Source organism: Dipodomys merriami, unplaced genomic scaffold (genome assembly GCF_024711535.1).
Source record: "Dipodomys merriami isolate MVZ:Mamm:240054 unplaced genomic scaffold, mDipMer1.0.p SCAF_44, whole genome shotgun sequence".
NCBI classification, from domain to species: domain Eukaryota; kingdom Metazoa; phylum Chordata; class Mammalia; order Rodentia; family Heteromyidae; genus Dipodomys; species Dipodomys merriami.
In genome coordinates, this window is record NW_027206002.1 from 7,893,076 (window position 1) to 7,920,086 (window position 27,011).

The 27,011-nt window shown below is 52.9% G+C and overlaps 1 protein-coding gene across 2 annotated transcripts in view; it reads right to left on the reverse strand.

Moving 5' to 3' along the window:
* Positions 1 to 4,643: 4,643 nt before the first annotated feature.
* Positions 4,644 to 27,011, reverse strand: part of Pwwp2a (PWWP domain containing 2A) — a 37,801-nt gene continuing 15,433 nt past the window's right edge. The window contains exons 2-3 of one of the 2 annotated variants that reach the window (XM_069993941.1): positions 20,022 to 20,914; positions 4,644 to 7,178 (exon numbers count right to left, since the gene is read on the reverse strand). In XM_069993941.1, coding sequence (XP_069850042.1) covers positions 7,165 to 7,178; positions 20,022 to 20,914 — 907 coding nt within the window. In that variant the 3' untranslated portion in view covers positions 4,644 to 7,164. Of the gene's footprint in view, positions 7,179 to 16,379; positions 20,915 to 27,011 lie in introns of those variants that run through there. The other variant, XM_069993940.1, reaches the window with a different exon arrangement.

The following is a 27,011-nucleotide window of genomic DNA, read 5'->3' on the forward strand; positions in this document are numbered from 1 at the left end:
CCAGTGCTGTGGGCAGTGAGGGGTCGGTCGTGCCCCCCAGGGGAACACAGCGCCCTTCCCGTTTCCCAAAGCCCCTTTCTCGGGTAGAGACGGTGGTAACAGCCCCAGCTCCTGCTGGTTTGCCAAATCACCTTCACCCTGATAGCTCTTGTGGGAGTGCTGGGGAGGGGAAGAGGGGAGAAAGGGCGGGGTCAGTTTTTCTTGCATGTGTGTGTGTGTGGGGGGGGGGGGGTTATATTGAGACAGGGTCTCTGTAGCCCAGGCTGGCCTGGAGTTCAGCTGCAGACTCCCAGGAGCTGGGATTACAGGTTTGTACCACCAATCTGCATGCTTTACGTTAATCTGAAGTCCATTTTCCCTAGAAATGTGCGTATTAACACTGTCCACTGCCTAATGCTATTAATGTTCTCAAAGGTTTTAATCATAGGACCCCATCTTACTCAAACCCTGAGGACTCTGGTAGAGCAGGCGCCTAGCTAGCATGCACGTGTCCAGCACAGGGGCGAAAACTAAAACAGTTCCGAAGGATTCCATGTACAGATCCTGATACCTAGAAAGTCAGCTTTATAAAATGTTCCTAGCTAAGACACTTAACTGTTTCAGGCCAGCCTGCTCCTTCCCAGATAGAATACTTTCAACAGCTGCTTTGTGTTAAAAGGTGAACCCTTCATGAAAAATCCCAGAGCAGAGCCATGATGTAGCTTGTGCAAACCTTCAGTATGTGGCCCAAAAGTTCACAAGATTCATCTGTCTCTGTGCCAGTAGTGCTGTCACTTGTGACAGAATGACAGGAAAGAAAGCACTCTGACGCTGTGAGCTAGCACCAAAAGAACCTTGGGCCACATTTTGAGACGCGCTCTGTCAGATGCAGGCAAGCTCCACTGGCTGGGACCACTGAAGGACAGGGCGTGGCCTCATTTGCATAGAGGGGACTATTGCTGTAGAGGTCAGACTTCCCAGGCTTTGGCCAGCACCCCAGAATGTGTATTAACAGCAAGGCGGGCATCGCATGCCCGTGAGGGCCTAGCAGTGTCTAGAAAGCAAAGAGGGGATTCAGTAGTGCTCGGGAGTTTGAGTATGGTATAGCACCATTACTCCTCTTATCTCCTAAACCTGTAGGACACAACTTAAGACCTTTTGAAAAAAGTTCGTACCAAGTTCTGGAAGCTTGCAAAAATGGTGTGTGGAGGAAATTTGCTGCCACCACTGCTGATATGCATGATTTTAAAGTTCTTTCCCCACCTCCAAAACATACTAGAATTTACTTCTATTAGTTCTGGGGATTGAACTGGAACATGGTATGCACATCTGTACCTCTGTACCCCGACACCCCATGATTGTGATCAAACTGATACTGTGCATATTTTTATTACTGCATTGGGACAAAGTTTTCAGTCATGTTTTATAAGTCGCTTTGAAGACCCTGACACATCCTGTAAGATTCTGTGTCCAGGGCTGAGGATGCAGCTCAGGTGTAGAGCACCTGAGTACAAGGCGGCCCTGGGCTTGACCCCCAAGACTGGGAAAATCGTGTTTCCCTATCAAGTGCCGGGAGAGTAGACCGTGGGTTCCTAGGAAGGATGGGCCATGTTTATATTCTTAGCACCAGCACCTGTACTGGGTGCTGTACTGGAGACTTAGTAAGTTACCAAAACACATTCCATACAAGCTGGTCTCCCCATGAAGTCACTATCCAAAGTGCAGGCCTGGCCTTTGTTGGTGCCTGATTTTAAAAAGGTCTAAGCTGGGCGCTGGTGGCTCGCACCTGTAATCCTAGCTACTCAGGAGGCTGAGATCTGAGGATTGCAGTTCAAAGCCAGCCCGGGCAGAAAAATCCATGAGACTGGTTATCTCCAATGAACCACCAGAAAACCAGAAGTGGTGCTGTGGCTCAAGTGGTAGAGCGCTCGCCCTGAGCAGAGGCTCAGGGACAGAGCCCAAGCCCAGAGTTCAAGCCCTAGGACTGGCAAAATAATAAATAAAAATGTCTATGCTACTAACCAACACCCATTTCCCCAAGACGTAGGTGCTGATCACACCCTTTGTCAAGACAGCGGCGTTGTCAGTTCATCACAAGACCAGCGAGTCAGCCTTCTTCCGCGTGAGCCACTTCCACACTGGCGAACGTTCCAGGGATGGTCTTGCAGGTAATGTTGGCTTCTGGCAAATTTCAAGGATTCAGCTGGGTTGTCTCCAGTGAATTCATCAGTTCTATTCGGGAAAGCAAGGCTTTTGTGAAAGGGTCACATTAAGCCAGTCTGATCTGTTTTTCCTTTTGTGGTGCTCTTCCACTGACCTGCATTCCCAACCCCTCCAATCTTTTAGTCACGCGAGTATTCAGCTGTTTGCTTCCTGGTTCAGTTTTGCACTGGTGAGGACTTGAGACTCAAAAACCTCCAGTTGGCCTTTGGTTTTGTCTTCCCTCCCCCAGATCACATTTTCATTGGGCTCTGTGACCTGTGTCTGTATAACCCCTAGTTTTCATACCCATATTCCTAGCTACTCAGGAGGCTGAGAGCTGAGGATTGCAGTTCAAAGCAGGCCCAGATAAGAAAGTCAGTGAGATTCTTTTCTCCAGTTAACCACCAGAAAGTGGAACTGTGACTCAGAGCCAAAAAAGCTCAGGGACAGTGCCCACGCTGAGTTCAAGGCCCACAAATCACACACACACACACACACACACACACACACACACATGGACACCACACATTGTATTATTGCAAAAAGCTCTTATGGTGGGTTTTGTGTGCAGAACAGTGGGGCGCTGGGTTCATTTTACTGCTGTGTCAACACACACACACACACACACACACACCACATTGTATTATTGCAAAAAGCTCTTATGGTGGGTTTTGTGTGCAGAACAGTGGGGCGCTGGGTTCATTTTACTGCTGTGTCAAACTCCAGCCCCTTGTGTGGTGTGGCGTCTCCCAGCCAGAGGGCTGCTTGTAGTGTTGGGTTTTTAGCCTTTGTTCCTTTTTCCACTCCTCCCCTGAAGGCCATGCCACAGGGTCCCACACCACACCTGTACTCCTGAGGAGGGCGAGGTCACTGCCGTGTCCAGCTGCTGAGCTGCCGACGTGACATCGTGACGGTGGCCTCACCTGAAGCGCCACGGTGTTGGCACTGCAGTTGCTCGGGTGTAGGAGGCGTGAGTGCGTGTCTTGGTTAAGAAGCGTTCTGACATTTGGCGTGGTTGCAGGCCTGACTCCCTCCGATGCTCAGAGGCTCTGAGCCAGCCTCCAGAACTCGGGGTTCAAGCTGGAATGCAAGGTGACAGAGGGGGGGCAGCCGTGGGCTCTTTTGCGGTACTTGTCTGAATAGAGGGGCAGCGTTAATGGAAGCCTGATCAAAAGATGCATTTGGCAGTTCTGTGACCCCAAAAGCTAAGGATGTCTGCGCATCTGGCATTTTACAAGCAATTTAGCAAGACTTGGTGCGCCAGAGGGGAACGCGCTAAGACCAGAGAGGCTTAGCTGCTGAGACAGCTGTGCAAATAACCTGAGACTACTTTCAAGGCAAATCAAGCTGGGAACTGGCGGCTCACACCTGTAATCCCAGCCTCCTTTGGGAAGCTGAGATTGCTGGGATCTGAGTACAGAGCCAGACTGGCAAGAATAAAAAGACCCTTTCTCAAGGAACAGTGGGCCATAGTGGCACAAGTTTTGGCAGGAAGTAAGAGCTTATCAAAAGTGAGGGGGAAATCCAAGCGTGTGGACCTCACGCAAGGACGGAGCTCAGGAAGGGTGTGCATCCCATCCGAAAGGACTGCACATGTTCCTTCAGGTGAATTCGCAACCTCAAGCTGAACAAGGAAGGGCAGTGAGCGTTTCCAAGTGTTTCCGTGGCGTGTAGAAGACGCGGCGGAATGGATGGCTTTGGACGGAGCCCGGGCGGCCCTCCCTGGGTGAAGTGGCTGTGCTGTCCCGTGTGGAGAGCTGAGGCGCGGGCCGGCAGCGGGCAGCAGGGCGGGCTGTGGGCAGGCGCCTGCCCGCTCGCTGCGCTATGGAACACAGAACCGCCAAGGCGGCGCCCTCAAGACTGCAGGCCAGGGAGAGGCGCTGCGGCTCCAGCCAGAGATAGCTGTGACCTAGCCCCCTGCCGTTTTTCCCTCAGGACTCAGCAAGCTTCCATTTCCCACTGAAGGTGAAGCCACGCTACTGCCCACCGCCGCTTGTGCTGACTCAGCCCATCGCTGGTGGTGGCCAGACGCGGTGGGCACTGCCACGGGACGCCAGGCTTCTGTGGCAGGCTCACGGTGGTGGGTGTGGTGCTGCAGCTCGGGGCCTTTCACACTGTACACTGCCTTGCCCGGAAGCCCCCCAGCTTCCGGCCCACGCCGTGCAGGTGGTCGTGAGTTAGGCAGGACTAAACGGGTTTCACTTACATTTCCTGCCATCGCCCTGGTGCTCTGATTTGTTGTCGGGAGGCCCCGACAGGCGCTGAGGAAATTCACCACGGAGGCTCGTCCTAACGCCCGCCCCTGCTTGTGCGGTAATGGGTTTGAACCCGAGGCCTTGTGCTTCCTAGGACCCCAGCGCCCCGTGTCTGCAGCCGCATGCTGCAGCACCGAAGCAGCGGGGTCGGGGGAGCGCGCTCGAAGGAGAGCTGTGGACTAGGCACTGGAGGAAAGCACGCTTTATTGAGGCACTGAGAAAAGCATCGTTGGTGAAGGGCGCGGCGGGGCGGCAGGAGCCAGCAGGGACTGGGCCGCTGCGCGGAGACGCGCTGAAGACAGCTCCAGGAAGGGGAACCGAGCGGACCCAGGCTCGGCCGAGCTGCGTGGAGACCGCGGTGCATGGCCGCGCGCCATCGTCACCTGCTGTAGCACCGTCCTCGCTACACTCTCCTAGATAAACTCAAGTGGGAAAACGTCTGAGATTCAAGACTCCACGATGAGTGGCGTGTTCTCTAGTCTGATGGGCTGGGGAATACACAGACTGCATGTGGACTGACCCGTCCGTCTGGGCCAGTTGTCAGGTTGCACTGGCTCCCGCGAGGGGCTCCAAGAGCCGCCGAAGCCCAAGCAGCCCTGAGCGCGCTGCCATCCGAGAGGCAGCCGCCAGTCCGGGTCGGAATCCAACTGACCTTCCTCCACCTCACTCTAAAGACAGCTGCCGCCAGCTCTGCGAGGGGCTCGAGGCTCTTCGTTAAAAATAATGAGCTTTTTAAAACTCCTTTAAAGAAAAACAACAAAAATCTAACCTCTCCGAAGTAAGCCCAATTGTAAAAAATCAAAGACTTTATTGGATAAATGTTACACAATATTCTTCAACATTGAACTCTGAGAATACTTAGATGAGAAACAATTTGTCATTCAAGTCTACAAAATGAAATAGGCTCGTGAGGATTTGAAGCACAGACAGGAGGCGGCATGAGGCAAAGCTTAAATATTAAGCAACAAAAGCAATGAAAGTGAAATCGCAGCATGGGAGGTCTGGGTTTTAAATACCACTAAGTTTCAGGTTAAAAAAGTGAAAATCTGGTTTCATCACAACACACCTTTGAGAATTTATCACGAGAAAAAAATACTTGGCCTCCCAACCCTTTCGCCTTTTAGTTACTTCTTGGTCATTTCCACCACGCTACAAAAGCATCCTGAAGCTTTAAAGATGTCCAGCACATCGCCCAGCCGGGCACAGCGCGGCCTCGGACGGTGGGAGGCCTGGTGCGTGCAGGGAACCGACCCGGTCGGCGGCTGGTGTTACGGGTGGAGTGGAAGGGCGCATGTGCACTCCGAGCCCCCGGGCTTCCCGAGTGTTACGGGTGGAGCGGAAGCGCACGTGCACTCGGAGCCCCGTCGGCTTCCCGAGGCCGGCGCTCCGTGCCCAGCTGGTCCTGTGGACCGCACCCGGAACGGCGCGGCTCAGCTCACTAGACTCCAGCCTCGCTGCCTTTTTCTTCTTGAGTTAGAGAACAGATGGCAGGCAGGTAGAGGAAGTGCTGTGCAGCTCTAACCCACAGCCTCGCCCTGGTCCTCAGCGTGGGTTTTGTCAGGCGACCAGGGACACGTGGAAAGATTCGTCAGCCGAACCAGTGCCGGGCTGAAGACGAACTGTGTGTTTTCCTTATTTTTTGGCATTTTTCCCCTTTTTTTTTGTAATAAGTAATCAATATGGTATTGTGGTTTCATCTTTCTGGTTTAAAAAATAAGTATTGCCACTAAAAAATTTGTTTTATTATTAAAAGTACGGCACCATCAAATATAAAATGCCATAGAAATGTAGTACTAACAGGTCCATCCAGTTTTCTCATGTTTTCTCCATTCATTAAAAAGAAAAATTAAGGTGTTTTTTTTTTCAGAGTATATATTTAGCAAAGATAAGAAAATTACGATTTCTAGTAAGAACTCGTGTTCCATGCACAAAACATTCACACTGACTTTACAAATCTCTGCCACCCACCGTCCCAGGGCCCGCGCCTGCGTGGGGGCCAGCGCTCTGCAGAGAGGCCACTTCCGAGTTCTGCCGTCTCCTCCCTTCCTGACTTTTCCAGCCAGTAGAGTGGAGAGTGGTTCTGGGAGTGTGCATTTCCACCCAAGACCAACGCTAGCCGAGCTCTGGGCGTCAGTATGAAAAGGTGAGTATGTGTGCACAAAATGTTAAATACTAGTGGCAAATAAATACACCTGAATATGTTCTAACAAGCAAACAGATATCCAAGGTAAGTCCTGCTTTAGTTAAAAAAAAAAAAAAAAAAGAAAACCAACAAAGGTCTGGGTTGTCTGCGGAGTGAGTAGGGCACTTTGCAGCCGTCCCGCGGGGTGCAGACGGCTTTCCTGTGGAAGGGCACCGGCTGAGCAACGCGGCCACCGCTGCCTCCCGGCTGAGCCACGTGGGAAATCCTTCCCTCAAGTCTGAACTGAAGAACGTAGATCGTAAGTAGGAAAAATAACTCCACACTTGTGTATCAACCCATGCACTGAGAACTTCACATTGTAAAGAGGTTTGTCTGCGCTGCTCCAGACGGGACAGTCCAGCGAGTTCCGGTGTGTTCATACCACATCTCCTCTCATGCATCATTATTGCCACACTACTACCTTCTCTGGAGTTGCCTACGTTTGCCCCTTACAGACTGCCGGCTGGCACCGCCTCAGCGTTACTCCGCTGGCTTCTGTCCCGGAGCAGTGGCTGCGGCGCGCAGGTCCACGGAACCAGCAGCCTGCTAATGTCTCTGTGCTGAAATACAGTAAAGACAAGGGAGAAAACCACGTTACGCACAGGTGATCATGGGAGGAGGAAGCCCACCGCACCTGGGTGGACACAGCATACGCCCTTCTAAGCCACAAGCGTTGGCCCTTCATTTCTGAAGCGCAGCTGGCCAGCGTCCAGCCAAGACAACATGACTGGCGCGACAACGCGCACCTGACTTGTTTGAAGCCATACGTGGTCACGCGCATGTGCCCCTAACAATGCTCACTGTGAGCTTTAGGCTGGCATTCATCCCAGGGTAGGTAGGGTGAAGGACAGAAAGCTCGGCCTCCCTCCACCCCAGGCCAGTTAGTCTCAAGCAGATGTGCACGCGGAGCGCTGCACACGCCTACGGCAGAGGGGGCGACACCGCGCCGCGGCCTGCCTGGCGCACACCGCTGCGACAGGGGCCCCCCCACGCCAGCGGCGACAGGGCCCCCCTCCTACACCAGCGGCGACAGGGCCCCCCTCCTACACCAGCGGCGACAGGGCCCCCCCTCCTACACCAGCGGCGACAGGGCCCCCCCCCACGCCAGCGGCGACAGGGCCCCCCTCCTACGCCAGCTGCGACAGGGCCCCCCTCCTACGCCAGCTGTGACAGGGCCCCCCCTCCTACGCCAGCTGTGACAGGGCCCCCCCTCCTACGCCAGCGGCGACAGGGCCCCCCTCCTACGCCAGCGGCGACAGGGCCCCCCCTCCTACGCCAGCGGCGACAGGGCCCCCCCTCCTACGCCAGCGGCGACAGGGCCCCCCCTACGTCAGCCAGGACCACCACGCCACGCAGGAGTGCACGGCCTGCAGCCCAGACGCCTGCGGGAACCGGAACGCGCGAGGCTCCGCAACGCGGCCGCCAGAAGCAAAGGACTTCTTACACAGAAAGAGAGCGCTCTGGTGGCTAACAGAAACACGCCGAATACAAAAGGAAAAGCACACTTCTGGGTGGAAGTTCCCTAAGGCTGGACAGATACTTGCGCTCCCGCTCGCCTCCCAGAGTGGCCACCGCGCTTCCTTCTCTGAGCTGGAAGAAGGCCTATAAAACACATTCCCCAGGAAGCTCCACCCCATTCCTCTTCAAATGACGGAAACTTACTTCTAGCCATAAATACTGTACTGCTAGGTGCCGGTGGCTCACGTCACGCCTGTAATCCTGAGACCTGAGGTTTACAGTTCAAAGACAGCCCCGGCTGAAAAGTCCCCATGAGACTCTCATCTCCAATGAACCAGGGGAAAACCAGAAGTGCGCTGTGGCTCAGCATGTAGAGCACTCGCCTTGAACAGAAGAGCTCTGGGATGGTGGCCAGGCCCCGAACTCAAGCCCCACAACCAACTCCACACACACACACACACACACACACGCACGCACAAACACTACTACACATACCGAATTAAAAGGTGCATATACTTCTTGCCTTTGAGAAAGAGTAGCACTGACATTCAGCACTGAGAAATGGCTGGGGTGAGCACCTGCCTGGCAAGCACAAGGCTGTGAGCTCCAATTCCAGAACCACCCAAAAACCTGGCTGTACTACTTCACTCACGCTACCCAGCTGGCACGTCACTCAGACTTTCATCCGCCATGGGGCCTCAACTCTGAGCCTGGCGCTGCGCTGTCCCTCGGCTCTTCAGCTCAAGGCGAGCACTCTACCACTAGAGCCACAGAGCCACTTCCCATTTTCTGGTGGCTCACTGGAGAGAAGAGTCTCACAGACATTCCTACCTGGGCTGACTTCGAACCACAATCCTCACATCTCCATGCAGGATTCTATTTCTCTTTTTCTCAAAATCTGGTATGCACTTACTGACTTCAAGGTTGGTTTAAAGCCTTTATAGGTGAGAGTCCAAAGTCACAAGACACTCTCTGATGTACACTACGCCCTCAGAGCTGGCGGGAATGGCACAGACGCGAGGTGCCCTTCTGCCACGCCACAGGGAAGGGAGGTGGCTATGTCTTTAAAGGAATAAGAGATCTAAAACGTAGAAGGAGCAGAGCAAGCACACGCTTCCCAGAACCTTCCCGCCGCGCGGAGTCAGTGAGCCTCACAGGCATCATCTGAGAGTAAGAAAACATCAAAGGGGGAAGCAAGCATGTAAATACGTTATCGCCACATTGAGCTGCCAGCAGCTAGTTTTGACAGCAAGCCCACGTGCAGGGCTTCAACTCGGGGCACTGGCACTGTCCCTTGGCACCTAGCGCTTAGCTACAGCTCCACTTTGGATGTGGGGGCTTTTTTTTTTTTTTTGAGAAAGGATTTCTTCCCAGGCTGACTTCAAACCACACTCCTCAGATCCGATCTCAGCTCCCAGTAACTAGGATTACAGACGTGACCCACCAGCACCCGGCTCCCATGTTCTACTAGCGTTTTAGACCTACACAGTAAGAGCTGACGACGGTCAACATCACATAAGGTGACAGAGTGAAAACACAGATGCCACCCGTGGCGTGGCGTGGCGTGGCGTGCAGTGCACAGCTCGGCTTCCCGTGCACAGGCCCCGCATGCGCGCAGCACAACCAGCTACCAAGGTGGAGGCAGACGGCAGGGGAAGAGGACAGACGCCAGCTGCTTCCTGCCGCCAGCCCGGCCCACCCACGGGGGGGGTCCGTCACCATTTGTGGAGATCTATGGGAGACCAAACCAGATGAGTAAAAGCAGCAGTGTTTCTTCTAAGTCCACCTTTTTGGAAGTTTTTAATTCATTTTACGGAAAAAATGGCTAAAACAAAACTCAGCTGCTGAGTTTTCGATTTGAACTGCTGAGTTTTCGATTTGAACTGATGTGGGGAGCGGCAGCTTTCCACAGTGCGGCTGCAGCCGTGGCCGGCAGAGGGCACTGTGCCCCGAGCCGCAGGCGGAGGCACCGAAGCTGCCCTGCAGGGACACGGACGGGCGGCAGAGGCCAGGCAGCCTGGGGGCCTCGGCTGCGGTGCCCACCCTGTCCAACAATGGCTACCGCCTCCACTAGCCAAGTGTTGGGGCCTCCCGGCCTCCACAGCCTCAGGGCCACAGTCCCTGTCCCTGCCTGTATGACGTCACCAACACCAGGACCCTGCAGAAGCCCTCTCCACCAGGTCCTGCCCCCAGCAGCCGCTCCCGCTCCCGCTCCCTCACGCCAGCTCTCGCAGATGTCAGACCAGACTTCAAACACTGCGCAAAGGGCTGCAGATTTAATCCTGCGTCTAAACACACTTGTTTCCATGCTCACTCCTTAGCTTCAAGCACAACGAAGATAAATTCCTGGATCACAGCACTGTAATCCGCTGCATTTCTGATTAGGTGACAGTTGGTCTTTTAAAAACCTCTAGTTCAGGGGCTGGGAAGGTGGCTCAGTGGTAGAGCGCTGGCCTTGCATGCATGAGGCCCTGGGTTCGATTCCTCAGCACCACATAAGCAGAAAAAGCCGGACAGCGCCCAGGCCCAGAGTTCAGGCCCATGACCGACAATAAAAAAAAAAAAAAAGAACCTCTAGTTCGGCAGGGTCCAAGCCGGCCCGGAAGTGGTACCCTGTGGCTCAGGTGGAGACTAGTGCTAGCCTTGAGAACAAAGAGGCTCAGGGATAGTGCCCCGGTGCTGGGTTTAAACCCCACACTGACAAAAAAAACAATGTAAATCAACCAGGGGCCGGTGGCTCACGCCTGTAATCCCAGGTACTCAGGGGGCTGAGATCTGGGGATTGCCTGTGAGACTTCCATCTCTAAATAACCACCAGAAAACCGGAAGTGGCTCTGTGGCTCAAAGTGGCAGAGCGCAATCCCACAGCCAACAACAACAACACAAGTTTTCACTGCAAAGGGCCAAAGTAATCTCCAGTTCCTCCTCTTGCCAAGCCGTGGGTGCCAGACTCACGCCAGAGAGCAGAGGCCCTGGCCTGGGTGCCAGTGGGCAGCCAGCGCCCCTGAGGGCTCCCATCAGGACCTCCAAAGCCCCACTTCCAGGACTCAACAGCAGAGGGAGTAATCACATGGCTACTGAGATCCAGCACCCATGTCACCCCTGCCGGCCGGTGCCAGCAGGCAGGAGGATGCATAGCGCCCGGCGCCCGGCGCCGCCCACTGCACACACACACACACACACACACACACACACACACACACACGCACACACACACACACACACACACACACACGCTCTCCCCACGCCAGAGAGTTCACGGGCCACGCGGCGGGTTCAGAACCCAGCACTGCTCTCCAGAGCCAGCACTTCAGCCACCAGCCTACCAAGCACATGAGCGGTTCTGACTCGGTTAACGCCTGGCCTGGCTGCTGCCCCGGCCCCCGAGCGCGCTGCCACTCCAAGCCCACCCGTCGCCCTCCCGCCGCCTGCGCCCTGCGCATCTCCCGTGTGCACCTCCCGCCTGCGCCCTGCGCATCTCCCGTGTGCACCTCTGCACCTGAACCCCAAGGCTACAAAGCCTCTGAAGCGGAGAAAAGGGGAAGGCGCGCTGGGAGCGCGGGGAGGGACACTGGAGGGGGCAGACGTGGGCAGACGTGCCCTCAGCTCCCGCACAACCAAGTCCTTTTCTAAAAGGGAAAGAAAAAACGTGTGAACATGAACTATGCATCATTACAAGCAGATTATGCGCCACGTCCAAGTTCGGCAGCACTGAAGCTTGAACTCAGGGAGTCGGCTTGCTAGGCAGGTGCTCTACCTCTTGAGCCTCATCCCTACTCCAACATTGAACTCGGCCTGGGCGCTGTCCCTCAGCTCTTCAGCTCAAGGCAAGCGCTCTACCGCTTGTGCCACAGCGCCACTTGTGGTTTTCTGGTGGTTCACTGGAGTTAAGAGTCTCTCGGACTTTCCTGCCCGGGCTGGCTTTGAACTGCGATCCTCAGATTGCAGTAGCTAGGATGACAGGCCAGAGCTACTGGCGCCCGGCTTTCCTCATCTTTTTAAGAGACCTTATGTATGTGGGGGGGAGGGGAGAGGGTTTGCTGGGGACTGAACCCCGGACCCTGGGCACACTCAGTCGCAGGCTCCCACCGGGCTGTAGCCACTACCCCCCACCAGACCTTTCAAAAACCAATCAGAAATTCACCTGAGCCTTCTCCTGTTACTTCACACGCCCCCAAGTGACACACTTCAGCAACTGCATTTCCAGAGATGAAAGGCACTGGAATTCGACTTCATCCCAAAATGAATTTCTCCCAGGATGTGAACAGCTGGGATTTGCTAGAGCTGGGGCGGAGGACACTGCAGCGCTGCGGTCTGCGGCGAGCGCACCGCGTCACACACGGGGGACGCCGAGGAGCCCGGCTGGTGGAGACGCCTCCCTCCACGGACCAGCGAGCCCGCTCCACGATTCCAGTCACGTGTGTGGGTAGTCATAAGAATTATCTCGCAGGCTGGGAAGGTGGCTCAGGGGTAGAGCGCTTGCCTTGCATGCCTGAGGCCCTGGGTTCGATTCCCCAGCACCACATAAGCAAAAAGAAAAAAGTAGCACTGTGGCTCAAGTGGTAGAGCACTAGCCTTGAGCTGAAGAGCTGAGGGACAGCGCCCAGGCCCAGAGTTCAGGACTCACAACCAGACCCAAAAAAAAAAAATTATCTCGCTGGGGACTGGGAAGGTGGCTCAGTGATAGAGCGCTTGCCTTGCATGCACGAGGCCCTGGGTTCGATTCCTCAGCACCACATAAGCAGGGGGAAAAAAAGCCGGAAGTGGCACTGTGGCTCAAGTGGTAGAGCACTAGCCTTGAGCTGAAGAGCTGAGGGACAGCGCCCAGGCCCAGAGTTCAGGCCCCACGACCAGACCCAAAAAAAAAAAAAAACCGTCCTTCCCACCAGAAGGGAATCGTTTGAATGAAGCCTTGGCTATTGTTGCTGTTGCTCCTTCTGCTGTCAGCACCAGCGCCTGAACTCAAGTCCTCCCACTTGGGCTCAGCTTTTTTTGCTCATGGCTGGCACTCTATCCCTTGCACCACGCCTCCAGTCTAGCTTTTTGCTAGAGGGAGGAGTTTCATGGACTTCTCTGTCCAGCTGGCTTCAAACCATGATCCTTAAGATCGCAGTATCCGCAGTGGCCAGTCCTGCGGGCCCCAGCCCAGCCCCCGGCTCTCCACCTGCTGAATTAAGTGAGTCACATTAATTCACCAAAAACTTTGAGGGGGGCTGGGAAGGTGGCTCAGTGGTAGAGCGCTTGCCTTGCATGCCTGAGGCCCTGGGTTCGATTCCCCAGCACAGCACCACATAAGCAAAAAGAAAAAAGCCGGAAGTGGCGCTGTGGCTCAAGTGGTAGAGCACTAGCCTTGAGCTGAAGAGCTGAGGGACAGCGCCCAGGTCCAGAGTTCAGGCCCCACGACCGGACCCCCCCAAAAAAAAACAAAAACTTTGAGGGGTGGTTCCCGTTCTAACATCACAGGACTGCAGGTTCGGTGGAGGAGGGGGGAGGCTCCGGAGGAGGGAGCCATTCCATCACTAGCCAGGAGAACTCCCACAGCTTCCCTTCCAGCAAGCCGGCTCTGCTGGCTCACAGCTACTCGAGAGGCTGAGGATCGCATTTTGAAAACAGCCCAGCAGCAAAGTCCATGAGGCTCATATCTCCAATTAATCACAGAAAAGAGAGAAGGAAGAAAAAAAAAAAAAAACAGCCAGAAATGGAGCTGCGGTTCAAGTGGCAAAGCGCTCACCTTGCGCACAAAAGACAGCACCCAGGCCCTGGTTCAAGCCCCAGAACCAGCCCAAAACAAACAACAAAAGAAAAAGCCATATCCTTTTCTGACCCTAGTGTCAACAATCCATAATAAAGATACCAAAATACCCTGCAAACACGGGCAACACATGCAAGGCACCAATGGCTCATGCCTAGAATCCTAGCTACTTAAGAAGCAAAGATCTGGTTCCAAAACCAAGAAACATCATCACGGCCACCAACCTCTAGTCGTTCACACCTGCAAGAATGACCATTTCCTGGCTCATACCTGTCATCCTAGCTACTCAGAGGCTGAGATCTGAGGATCGTCGTTTGAAGCTAGCTCAGGCAGGAAAGCCTATGAGACTCTTAACTCTAATAGAGAAAGCTAGAAATGATGCTGTGTTTCAACTAATAGAGCTCTAGCCTTGAGCAAAAGGAGATCAGGGACAGCACCCAGGCCCAGAGTTCAAGCCTCAGGACCAGCAAGAAAAAAAAAAAAAAAAAAGTCATTTCCAAACGGTAACATGAAGCTTCCTTTATTCTAACTGTAACTGCTGATATTCACTACTTAATCCGATAATGAATGAATGAATGAATGAATGCACAGACAGCCAACTCAGTAGCAGATAGGAGACGTACTTCCTGACTGCTTTCTTCTGCAGTTGGCAGCACACCATCCCAGGACAGTTCTGAATGCCAGGCATTTTGCTTATAGTTTAGTAGCTATGATATTAGTACAATTCCAAAGCAAAATTTGTCCATATTTGGAAATTCATTCCTCCCTTTAGCAAATCCCCTACTGGAGGCCATCACTGGACATAAATCCTTCAGTTGAAGCATCAGCTTTTTCTAGACACTTACCAATCCACTACAAATACAATGCACCATGAACCACAGCACATTCACAACTTCAACAGGAAGAACTAATTTTAAGTCCAAACTAATTTCTTATTCCCAATTCAGTCATTCAGCTCAAAGTAAAACTAGCCTCCATGCAATCCTTTTTTTTTTTTTTTTTTGGGGGGGGGGCGCAGTCTGGTCATGAGGCCTGAACTCTGGGCCTGGGCGCTGTCCCTCAGCTCTTCAGCTCAAGGCAGCGCTCTACCACTTGAGCCACAGCGCCACTTCAGGCTTTTTTTTCTTTTTCCTGCTTATGTGGTGCTGAGGAATCGAACCCAGGGCCTCAGGCATGCAAGGCAAGCGCTCTATCACTGAGCCACCTTCCCAGCCCCCGTGCAATCATTTCTTGTGTACTCGGGCTTGAACTCTGGGCCTGGGCGCTGCTGTCTCTTGGCTTTTGTTTAAGGTTAGCACTCTGCCACTTGAGCCACAGCTCAACTTCCAGATTTCTGCTTGTTAATTGGAGGCAAGTGTCTCACAAACTTCTCTGTGAAGGCCAGCTACACACTGTAATCCTCAGATCTCAGTCTCCTGAGTAGCTGGAATTACAGATGTGAGCCAAAGTGCTCACCTCCAGGCAGTCTTCTCGGGGGGGAGGCTGGGAAGGGATGTGAAGGGTAAACCAAAGGAGGAGGGTGCAATGCTTGGTAAGAAATGTACGCATTATCCTGCCCATGTAATTGTAACCCCTCTGTACAGTATGTTCACAAATAAAATAAAATAAAAATAAATATTTCTTCTCGTTAGCATAACCGACTTTAGAGAAGTATAGCCTTCCAGCCAGGCACTGGTGGCTCACACCTGTAATCACAGGTGGAACTCTAGCTCAAAGTGGTAGAACACTAGGCCTTGAACAAAGAGTTCAGGGACAGCACCTAGGCTCCGAGTTCAAGCCCCGTGACCAACAAGAAAAAAGATTTTAAAGTACAACCTTCCATTAACAGAATCCATTAAACCGGGTTTAATGTTTATTTAGCTCATCTCACTGTAAGTTTCATATTGCCTACCGCGTCTTCACATCTGAAGGGCTGTCTGTTCTACTCAGTACTCATTGGCAAATACTGTCATGAAGTTTTCTCAACAAAACATTCAAGTCTTCTAAAACCATCAAGTCCTTCTATACAGACTTCCCACTCATGAATGCTAGTCTCCCAGCCACCTCCGGACGGCCTCAAGTGTCCAGTAAGTGACATTTCCAGCCGCGTCGGCTCCCTGGCCTGCTAGACAACTGGGGCGGGCAAACGTGTCCTGTGGCTCTATCTGAAGTTCCGGATTCCCACAGCCCCGCACTTTACTTCCTTGGCTTTACCACTTCCTTAGTTCTTAGGTCTGTCTATAGCACTATGCAGGAGGGGAAAAATGCCCACTGGGTTATCACCATACAAATTATGTCTTCTGGGGCTGGGAAGGTGGCTCAGTGGTAGAATGCTTGCTTGCCTTGCATGCATGAGGCCCTCGGGTTCGATTCCTCAGCACCACATAAGCAGAAAAAGGCAGAAGTGGCGCTGTAGCTCAGGTGGTAGCCTTGAGCTGAAGAGCTGAGGGCAGCGCCCAGGCCCGGAGTTCAGGCCCCAGGACTGGACCCCTCCCCTCCCTCCCCCCCCCAAAAAAGTGCCTCCTGTCATTTCAAGGAGAAACCTACAATTGCCCAATCTGTCTTCATCTCTACCTGCAGTAGATTCTGGACAAAATCGTCTAGCTAAAAAAATGTTCACTTTGGCCAGGCACTGCCTGGTAGCTCATGCCTATAAACCTACCTACTCAGGAGGCTGAGTGAGATCTGAGGATCGTGGTTCAAAGCTAGCTTGGCAGGAAAGCCTGTGATGGGACTTATCTCCAACTAAGTGCTCTAAGAGCCAGAAGTGAAGCAAGCATGACTCAAGTCAGGGACAGCACCCAGACCCTGAGTTAAAGCCCTAGGACCTGCCTGCACCAAAAAGATCCCACTTAATCCTATTCTTTCTGTTCTTGAGAGGGAGACACACCAGGTTACCCAGACTGGGCTGTAATTCCAAAGCTCCAGCCTCCCTCGGGAGTAGCGGGATGCACCAGCCCACCAGACTCTGCCTACAACATACTTTCAGTGTACAGCTATCTGACTGGTGTTTAGAATATGCGTTGAAGATGAGAGGTTTTTCAAAACTATTTCCCTACTGAAATGCGGTGACATATGCCAGACTGCAAGTTTAACTGGAAGGAGCACACAGCACAATTAATTCCTAACCACCTCGGATTATACTACTACCTTTTCCTCAGAGGTATGAACTACAAAACTGACTCTTGATTTTTGCAAAGGGGTCATCACTATGCGAATCAGGCCAGCTTCAAACCCACCTGCAATGCTGAGATTACAGGCAGGCAACACTACATTCTGTTGAACGTTGTGCCCCACAATCAGTTTATTTCCTTTTTTTTTTTTACCCTCATGGCTTCTGAAATGACCCAAGTCTGGCTTCTTACCAAAGCACCTGGCTGTATTAGCAATCTCCATGTTAAAGCCACTAGCATGGGAAAAACCCACTCGTTTCTTCACAGAGCGAGATCGCTCATTCAGGTGACTTTTCAATCTCCCTCAAGTCCAAAATTACTTAAATGAACAAATTCACTCATCTAAAACAGACACTCAAAAATCTCTGTATAATAATTAAAAAAAAAAACAAAACCCTCCCTCGAACCCATCCATTGCACTTTGACTTCTTTCAACCTATCAGAACCAGTAACTTTAAAACAGTTTCTGTTTGCAGGAAAGAATATGTTCAAGTGAAACACTTTTATTGTGTGTTTATTAAAATCAAAAAGCATTGAGTTACCCACAAGACACTTCTACATACTGTGTGTGTATGTGTGTGCGCGTGTGCGCGCGCGTGCATGCGCTGGTATTGGGGCTTGAACTCAAGGTTGTGTGCTATCACTTGGCTTTTTCCACTCAAGGCTGGTGTTCTACCACTCGAGCCATGCCACCAGTTCCAATTCTAGGTGCTTTAAGCAAGGTCCAGCTTAAGGAAGTTGTCAAACACTATGGATTCCCAGCCTGTATTCATGTTTAGTTTCAGTAATGTGTCTTTCCAATTGTATTACTCAGAAATGCAATTGTAATGTGGATCAGTAACACAACTGCTTAAGAGTTTTTAAATGCCAACTTGAAATCAGAAAGGTTTTAAATGTCAACTTGAAATCGTCTATAATTTAGGATACACAAATTTAAATTCTGGGTGAGAGACTTTGCCACCCTGGGCAACTGGAAGACAGCACAAAAACTGCTGACTGAGGAACCGAGTCTTCGGGACAGATGGGCATAAAGACACAAGCTAAGTCACTAGAAGCTGTGACGCGCTGGCACAGCGAGCGAGGGACTGCGCTTTCCCTAGTGCACGCAAGGGAAGTCCATGAGCTGTGTAATGAAGGGACTAAGGCTGAAGATGATACAAACAGAGCTGCGTTCTAAGTGCGCGGCTCTCCCGCGGCCGGGCTGCGTCCAAGAGCACAGGGCTCGCGGCGCTCGTGTTCACCTGTGCTCTCTCTGGCGAGCAGAACCTCAGGTTCAACCGCCTCAACACTCAGCACTATTACAAGAATGACTTTCTCCCATCTTGAAATTTTTCAAAGCTTTTTGAGAAACACACACAAATAATTTGGATTTAGTTGATTTTATTTACAATTTTTTGTTTTCTTTTTTCTTTTCTTTTTTTTTTTTTTTACATTTCAGAGCATCACACAATTACATTGTTTTCTGACCTGCAAACAGATACCTTATTTCCTTTTAAATGATCAAATTAGGTAACATCCAAATGTAACAATTACGCATGACAATTAATTCCCAAAGTGTAATTTCCTAGGACATATCCTAAGGACTTAGGAACAGCCAGTCAGGAAATTTGACCAAATTTAGCCGTGTACAGTGTGTGCAAACGAAACCTATCTAACTCCCAACCAGAGACGTGAGAATCTGTTATACCCCGCAATAAAGTGGGGATGGCTCACACCTGTCATGAGTCTGACATGACACTTTCCGATCCCAGAGGCAGGGCGGTTGTTTGTAAACATGAGCCAGTCAGTCAGTCAGTCAAGAAGGCCTGCGGCCAGCGCTCCCCGACTGCGTGCAGAGGGAGCCTGTGTCTAGTTCTCAATAGCCACTGCTCAGCCAGCGCACCAACCCTACCTAGAATCCCGGGTCACACTGGGACAGGCAGTCATTCTACAGCTATGCAGATTGTGTGCTGTGTGTGTACAGATACACACAGAGTGTATCTGTACACACACAGGATCGCAGTTTCGGTTGAGGCTATGGCTTTTATGCCTTCGGGTGGTTCTTGGATTCCAAGACTTTTGGGAAACACTGCCAACAGTCTCCCTCCCTCGCGACAAATAAAAATGATCTGTGTTCAGTTGAAGTGTCTCAAGTGTAAAACTGGCTAGAAGGTAGTATAAAAAGCCGGCCCGGCGAGGGCGGTCTCCCCGTGCAGCTGGGCCGGGCTGGGCCGGGCCCCTGCGGAGAAGCCATCCCGCCCCGGGGCCGGGCAGGCCTAGGGCGCTTCCCGCGGTGCTCGCCTACCTGACTGTCCACGCTCACGTTTCAAACTGGGTCAACAGAGCCCGCACCTCGGGGGTGAGCTGCCGGGCGGCCTTGGCCGCCTCTGTGATGGCCTTGCGGTACAGGCCCTTTCTCTTCTTGTTAAAGCGCGCCTGGAAGTTTTCTAGGAAGGGGGAGAGCTGCGACAGGGCGAGGGAGGAGGTGGTGGGGGACCCGAACCAGGCGAGGCGCGCCTCCTGGCGGGCCAGCAGGCCGTTATCGCGGCGGCTCACCGTGATGGAGAGGATGCGGGCCGGCCACCAGGGGAAGCCATAGATCTTGGCCCAGACAATGTCCCCCACACACAGGGTCCTGCCATCGGGCGTGATGCACTTAGAGACGTTTTTGGAAAAGATTCTCATTTTCAAGGAATGGCCGGGCTTTGCCTCGTCTTCCTCCGGGGCGGCGGGGGCGGCGGCGGGGGCGGGCGGCGCGTGCACGCCGCCGGGAGGAAAGGCAAAGCTCTCGGAGGAGCAGCTGGCCTCCGAGCTGGAGGAGCGCAGGTCGTCGGCGCTATCGAGGCTACACACCGACGCACTGCACGAGTCGGCCGGCTTCTGGTGCAGGGTCACGAACACCGCGAGCGCGCCCCGGCCGCCCCGCGCGCCCAGCGTCCGTGCGGGCTCCCGCGCGCCGGGCACGCGCGCCTGGCCCGCCGCCGGGCCCGCCTCGCCGGCCCGCGGGCGCGGGGCGCGGGGCCCGGGCTGGGGCCGGCGCGGGCGGCGCGCGGGACTCTCACCTGCTGCGCGGGAGGAGGAGCAGCGCGCCGGCGGCTTGGGGGCCAGCTTGCCGCTGCGCACGCGCTCCAGCCCCGTCTTCAGGGAGGAGTCGTTCTCCTCGTTGCGGTAGCGCTGCGGTTTTAAGCGCACGCGGGGCGGCAGGGCGCCCGCGCCGGGGCTCTGGTAGCGCCGCGAGAGGTGCGCCTTGGCGTGCGCGCCCCGCGAGCTGGACGACTCGCTGGGCTTCTTCTGGGCCTTCTCCTTGGCCATCTTGAGCACCTCGCGGGCCTTGGCGTGGTCCATGTTCTTGCTCTGCAGCACCTTGGCGGCGGCGGCCGCCTGCGCGGGCACCCGCACCACGCGGGCGCGGCCGGGGCCCAGGCCCGGCACCTTCACCACGGCGCCGCGCCGCGGGCCCTCGGCGGGGCCGCGGCCGTCCACCTTGGGCTCGCCCTTGAGCTTCTTGCCGGCCGCGGCGGCGGCGGCGGCGGCGGCGGCCTCGCTGCGGCGCTTGCGCTCCTCGCAGCGCGCCTGCGCCTGCGCCTGCGCCTGCGCCTCGCCCGCGCCGCGCCGCGCCTCGCGCCGCTCGGCCGCCACGCTGTTCTTGCACTTCTCGCACAGCACCTGGCGCGGCCGCAGCTTGATGGCGTTCATGATGGACGTGGGCTCCTCGCGGTACAGCTTCCGCTTGGGCCGCTTGATCTTGCGCGGCGGCGGCTGAGGTATGGCCTGGTTGTAGGTGTCCCTGATGAACAGCGGCGGCGGGTACGGGGCGCCCTCGTGGAAGAGCGGCGGCGGCTTGCCCGTCCAGCCCAGCGCCGCCTCGGCGCCCGCGCCCGGCGCCCGCGCCTCGGGCCGCTCCTTGGACTCCCTCCGGGGGAACACCGTCACCGGGATCCCGTGGGGCCCGAACCTGGGGAGAACGGAGAGAGAGCCGTGAGCCAGCAGCGCTTCCGGCCCGGCGGCCGCCTCCCACCCAGCCGGCGGCCCTCCGGTGCGGCGGCGGCGGCCCGCGTGCGCCAGGCCTGCGCTCCGGCCCGCAGCGCCTCCTCCGCAGCTGCAAACGCCGCGCTCGCCTGGAGCTGACGGGCTGACGACCGCGCCCGGGCCGAGTTCAAGCCCAGGCCCTGAGCTGAAGGGCTGAGGACCAAGCCCAGGCCCTGAGCTGAAGGGCTGAGGACCAAGCCCAGGCCCTGAGTTCAAGCCCATGACCTGAGCTGAAGGGCTGACGACCAAGCCCAGGCCCTGAGCTGAAGGGCTGACGACCAAGCCCAGGCCCTGAGTTCAAGCCCATGACCTGAGCTGAAGGGCTGAGGACCAAGCCCAGGCCCTGAGTTCAAACACCACCACCTGAGCTGAAGGGCTGACGACCAAGCCCAGGCCCTGAGTTCAAGCCCCACCACCTGAGCTGAAGGGCTGAGGACCAAGCCCAGGCCCTGAGTTCAAGCCCCACCACCTGAGCTGAAGGGCTGAGGACCAAGCCCAGGCCCTGAGTTCAAGCCCCACCACCTGAGCTGAAGGGCTGAGGACCAAGCCCAGGCCCTGAGTTCAAGCACCACCACCGACAAGAAAAAGAAAAAGCTGCCCGGGCTCCAATGGCTAGCGCCGGTGATCAATACGGTTACACAGCAGTGATCAATGAGGTTACACAGCAACCCTCGCCGCTCCACAACTCAGAACCCGGGATCACGGCCCAAAGCCGCACAGTGACACCACAGCCTAAGAACCTCATCTCCAAAGTCTGCAAGTGGAGCTGTGGCTCGTGGAAAAGCCAAGCAGGAGCGAGCCCGGAGCCCAAGCCTCAGTGCCAGCACGCACGCGCTCTCTCTCTCACACACACACACACACACACACACACACACACAATACTGGGCAGCATATATTGCTGTGCAACAGTATGGTGTGCAACTTTTTCAGTAAATGTAACTACAAACATATACACACTACATAATACATAAGCCTCACAACAACAAACACGGTGAAACACGCTTGTAATCCCAGCGCTCAGGTGGCGAAGGCAAGAAAACTGCAAAGCCAAGGAAACTAGGGCACGTGAATTTGAAGCCAGCCTGAGCTACAGAGCAATACCCTGTTTCTTTTAAAAAGAGAAAACTAGCTGGGCGCTGGTGGCTCACGCCTGTAATCCTAACTACTCAGGAGGCTGAGATCTGAGGATCCCAGTTCAAGGCCAGCCCGGACAGGAAAGACCGTGAGACTCCTATCTCCAATAAACCACAAGAAAACAGGAAGTGGCACTGTAGCTCAAGTGGTAAAGCTCTGGCCTTGAGCTGAAGAGCTGAGGGACAGCGCCCAGGCCCAGAGTTCAAGCCCCACGACCAACAAAATAAATAAATAAAAAGAGAAAGCTGAGCTGGGCACTGGTGGCTCAATCCTAGCTTCTCAGGAAGCTGAGATCTGAGGATCGCAATTCAAATCCAGCCCAGGCAGCAAAGTCCATGAGACTCTTATCTCCAATGAACCACCAGAAAACCAGAAGTGGCTCAAGTGGTAGAGCACTCACCTTGAGCTGAAGAGCTGAGGGACAGCACCCAGGCCCACAGTTCAAGCCCCACAACCAACTTTAAAAAAAAAAGGGGGTGGGGGGGGAGAGAAGCCAAGTGCCAGGGACGTCTGAGATCTGAGTATCATAGTTCAAAGCCAGCCAGAGCAGGAAAGTCCATGAGACTTTTATTTCCAATAAAGTACTCAGAAAAAGCTGAAAGTGGCACTGTGCCTCGAGTGGAAGAACACTGGCCTTGACCACAAAGAGGCTCAAGGACAGCACCCAGGCCCTGAATTCAGGCCCCAGGACCGGCCCCAAGTCCTCAGTCAGGCAGAACCCTCAACACTACGCAAACGTTCGTAGAGTTTTGTCTGCCTCTGAGCTTGGATTCTCTAAAGTGTCATCAAGCACCCATAAAAGTCCACAATAACCTTGATGAAAAAAGAATACTGAGGTTAGGTACCTAACCGCATTAGAAAGTCAACATGAACCAAGTATCTGATTCTAGTTACCTAAGAACATGGCTTCAGAAATTCTTTGCGGGACTACAATGAACCAATAAGTTACCTCCATCATTTATAAACCAGAAAGAAAGAAAACCCTGGGGGAAGGAGGGGGAGATCGGAAGGGGAAACAGGAAGAAGAGACATTGTTCAGGAAGAAGAGACATTCTCCTCAGTGTCAGATTCAGCAGAAAAGTGTCACAGCTGACACCTGTGTGTGCTGTTTGCACATTGACCTTCAGCCCCTTTTTAGGACGACAGGACAAGGCCAGTCCTATGTTCTGTGGAGCTTATCTAAGGAGAGACCACTGTTTCTATGAAACTTACTGCTTCATAAGTGCCCACATCTACCCACGGCTCAAGAACAGAAATGCCCTCCCTCTTCTTTTTTGGTGTCGGTTGTGGGGCTTGAACTCTGAGCCTGGATGCTGTCCCTCAGCTCTTCAGCTCAAGACTAGTGCTCTATCACTTGAGCCACAGCGCCACTTCTGGTTTCTCATAGACTTTCCTGCCCTGTCTGGCTTTGAACTATGATCCTCAGATCTCAGCCTCCAGAGTAGCTAAGATTACAGGCATGAATTACAGTAGCTAAGATTACAGGTGCCCGGCTCCTTATTTTCAACAGGAATAACTAAAACAGATGAAAGTTTGGTTTGGTTTTTGTCTGTCGTGGAGCCTGAACTCGGCCAGGGCGCTGTCCCTCAGCTCTTCAACTCAAGGCTAGCTAGCACTCTACCACCTGAGCCACAGCACCACTGGTGGCTTTTTCTGCTTTTGTGGTGCTGAGGAATCGAACCCAGGGCCTCATGCATGCAAGGCAAGCGCTCTACCACTGAGCCACCTTCCTTGAGACATGGTCTTGCTATGTAGCCCAAACTGGCCTTAAACTTTTGAGCTGTCTTCCCTCTGCCTCCCAAGTCCTGATTACAGGCACATGCCACCACCATGCGTTATCCATCTTAGTATATGAAACTGCTCACTGATCGCCTGCCACTGAACCTTCTACTTTCCACAGAAAGCAACTCTTGAGAAATAGGTTAACAATGTTGTAACATTTCTCTTGGCTAAAATTTACTTCAGTCATTTTGCATTATTTTAGGCACTATTATAGAGCTCTCTTTATCTCTTTAACTTTTCTTCTCAATGTCAGACAATTACTTTAAAGCTGGTATATCAAGTTGTGGAATCTGATATGTTTACCCTAGAAGTTCAACAAAACATTCATTATTTCACATCTGGATTTTTTTTTTTTTTTGGTCTGGTTGTGGGGCCTGAACTCTGGGCCTGGGCGCTGTCCCTCAGCTCTTCAGCTCAAGGCTAGCGCTCTACCACTTGAGCCACAGCACCACTTCCGGCTTCTTGCTTATGTGGTGCTGGGGAATCGAACCCAGGGCCTCAGGCATGCAAGGCAAGCACTCTACCACTGAGCCACCTACCCAGCCCCACATATGGATTTTTTTTTCTTTGCCTTTCCCTCATAAACATAAAAATACTCAAGGGCTAAGTACTTTGTTCTGCAGGATTGGGGGTCAACCTGGAGCTATTCACATTCCCAAAACTGTTCTTAATAAGGAGGTACTTAACTGCTTGGTGATGGATAGAAACCGGAGGATGGGAAGAAAAGTTAAAAAAAAAAAAAGGCAAAATGGCAACTTTGGGTAGAGACTTGCTAAATACAAAAGTAATTTTAAAAGTAACCTGGGGAAGGGAGGGAGGGAGGGGATGGTAGGGGGAAAACAATGGAGGGGGTAACAATGTTCAAGAGGAAGTGTACTCATTACCTCACTCATGTAACTGTAACCCTCTGTATAGTATCTTTACAATAAAAAAATTTAAAAAAAAAAAGTAAAACATCCTTAAGGAACTAAGGAGAGGGCAAGAGAAGTGAATATAGTCCAACTTATACTTGCATATGAGAATAAAAGAACAACTGAATTTGTTGAAATCACTCTTTGAAACAGGGATGGGAGGGATGGGGAAGGGAGATGGTTTATAAAAGGGGGAATTTATACTGGTGCCAGTGGCTCCTGCCTATAATCCTAGCTACTCAGGAGGCTGAGGTCTGAGGATCACAGTTCAAAGCCAGCCCAGGCAGGAAATCTCCAATTAACCACCAGAAGACCAGAAGTGGCGCTGTGGCTCAAATGGTAGAGCACTCACCTTGAGTTGAATAGCTGAGGGACAGTGCCTAAGCCCAGAGTTCAAGCCCCATGACTGACAAAAAAAGGGGGGGGGGGTTTGATCAGGATGCAATGTAAGCACAGATGAAATGGCACAATGAAACCATCCTGGTGCAAGTTAGGCACATAATCAACACTTTTTTTTAGTGGGATACTACTTAGCATTTACAAAAATACATTCAGCATCCTCAATCATCCAGGAAGGTAACAAATGAGAGGGTTCACATGGCCTCACTCACACACAAGAACACTTCCCTCGCCGCGAGGGTGGAGGCTGGCTGTGTAAATTTCAGTGTGCTTCAGAGCAACAGTAAGGAACTGTGACGCTGCTGCTCTCGAAATTCTCAAATGCACTCCTCAGGAAGCGGCACCGTGGCTCAAAGTGGTAGAGCTCTCGCCTTGAACTGAAGACCTCAGGGACAGCGCTCAGGCCCGGAGTACAAGGCCCCCAATTGACAAACAGAAAAAAAAAAAAATGTACTTCACATGTACTCCCCATATGCTCAAAAGTTTGAAAACTACTAACCTATGAAGCTGCAGCCTTCCTAAGACTATAAAGTATTTCCCTTGAACAGCCTAACTTCTCAACTTGAACAGTCTGGAAATCTTCATCACAAAGCCCTGGAGGAGGGCTTGCAAATGGAGATTTCTAGATTCTCCCCCACACTGAGCCCCAAGGTTCTCGACAATGATCCTGGGGTGAGAACTGTTAACGGGCATCACTCTAGCTTTCTTTTAGACAGACTTGGTCAGTGCTGGCCAGAGCAGCCTCCGCTGAGAACTTTAGTGATCAAGTACATAGGTGAAAGGCTTGAGCTCTTTCGTAACTTCTTACAAGTACTCCAGACTCCAAGAACTGACCGATAGGATCTGCTTTCTGTCCCCACCTTTCTTAGTGACTCACTCTGAGGCAAGATAAACTGAGGGAAATGAGGCCTGGTGAAGGCAACTCAGATGCATGGTATTTAGAAACACAGAAGTGCTGTCTTTGCTTCAAAGAGACAACAGGATGCATTCCTTCCCGAGAGATGTAGATCTCACCCCAAGAATTAATATTTGTCTGGCAGGATGTAGGCCATCCTGAGAAAAATGCTTCCCCCAAAACTTAAGCGACCTCCTCCCCAAAATACAGACAACACAAAATAAAAAATTAATTAAAAAAAAATTCTGACAACAATCTGAAGTTTAAGGATCTGTTTCATGGCAGGATGCATTCTTACCTGAAAAGAATGCCCAAAACATCCAGAAACAAAGTAACACCAAGAGTGATTAGAGCAAAGACAAACACCTATCTTTGCATAAGGTCTTCCGCCTTTTCCATAATAAAATAAAATACCCCCAGACCAAAGAGATGTTGTGCGTCCCTCCGCTAGAGGGCCGCGCTGTGAGAGGGTGCCTCCAGTTTTTCTGGTTTTTTGTCTGCTTGCCTGCTTGCATATGTACTCAATAAGGCTCTGCCCAGTTTTCTTACCATTGTGACTTGTCCAGAAATTCTTATTCTGGGATGGAAGTCAAGGATCCAAAGTTGAGGAGTCCATACTTTTAGAGAGAAACTTTACAAACCCTAACCTGTATCTGATGACAATTTGAACCCGTCTGCATTTTCACCTACTACAGAACAACTCTGTCTACAGGCACCGCTCCATGATGGTACACACTGAGTGTGTGCAGGCTCTAAGAATTCCACCTTCAATATACACGCACACACTCACAAAATATGCCAGCAAGCCAGGCGCCGGCGGCTCACGCCTGTCATCCTAGCTACTCAGGAGACGGAGATCTGAGGATCACGGTTCAAAGCCAGCCAGGGCAGGAACGTCCATG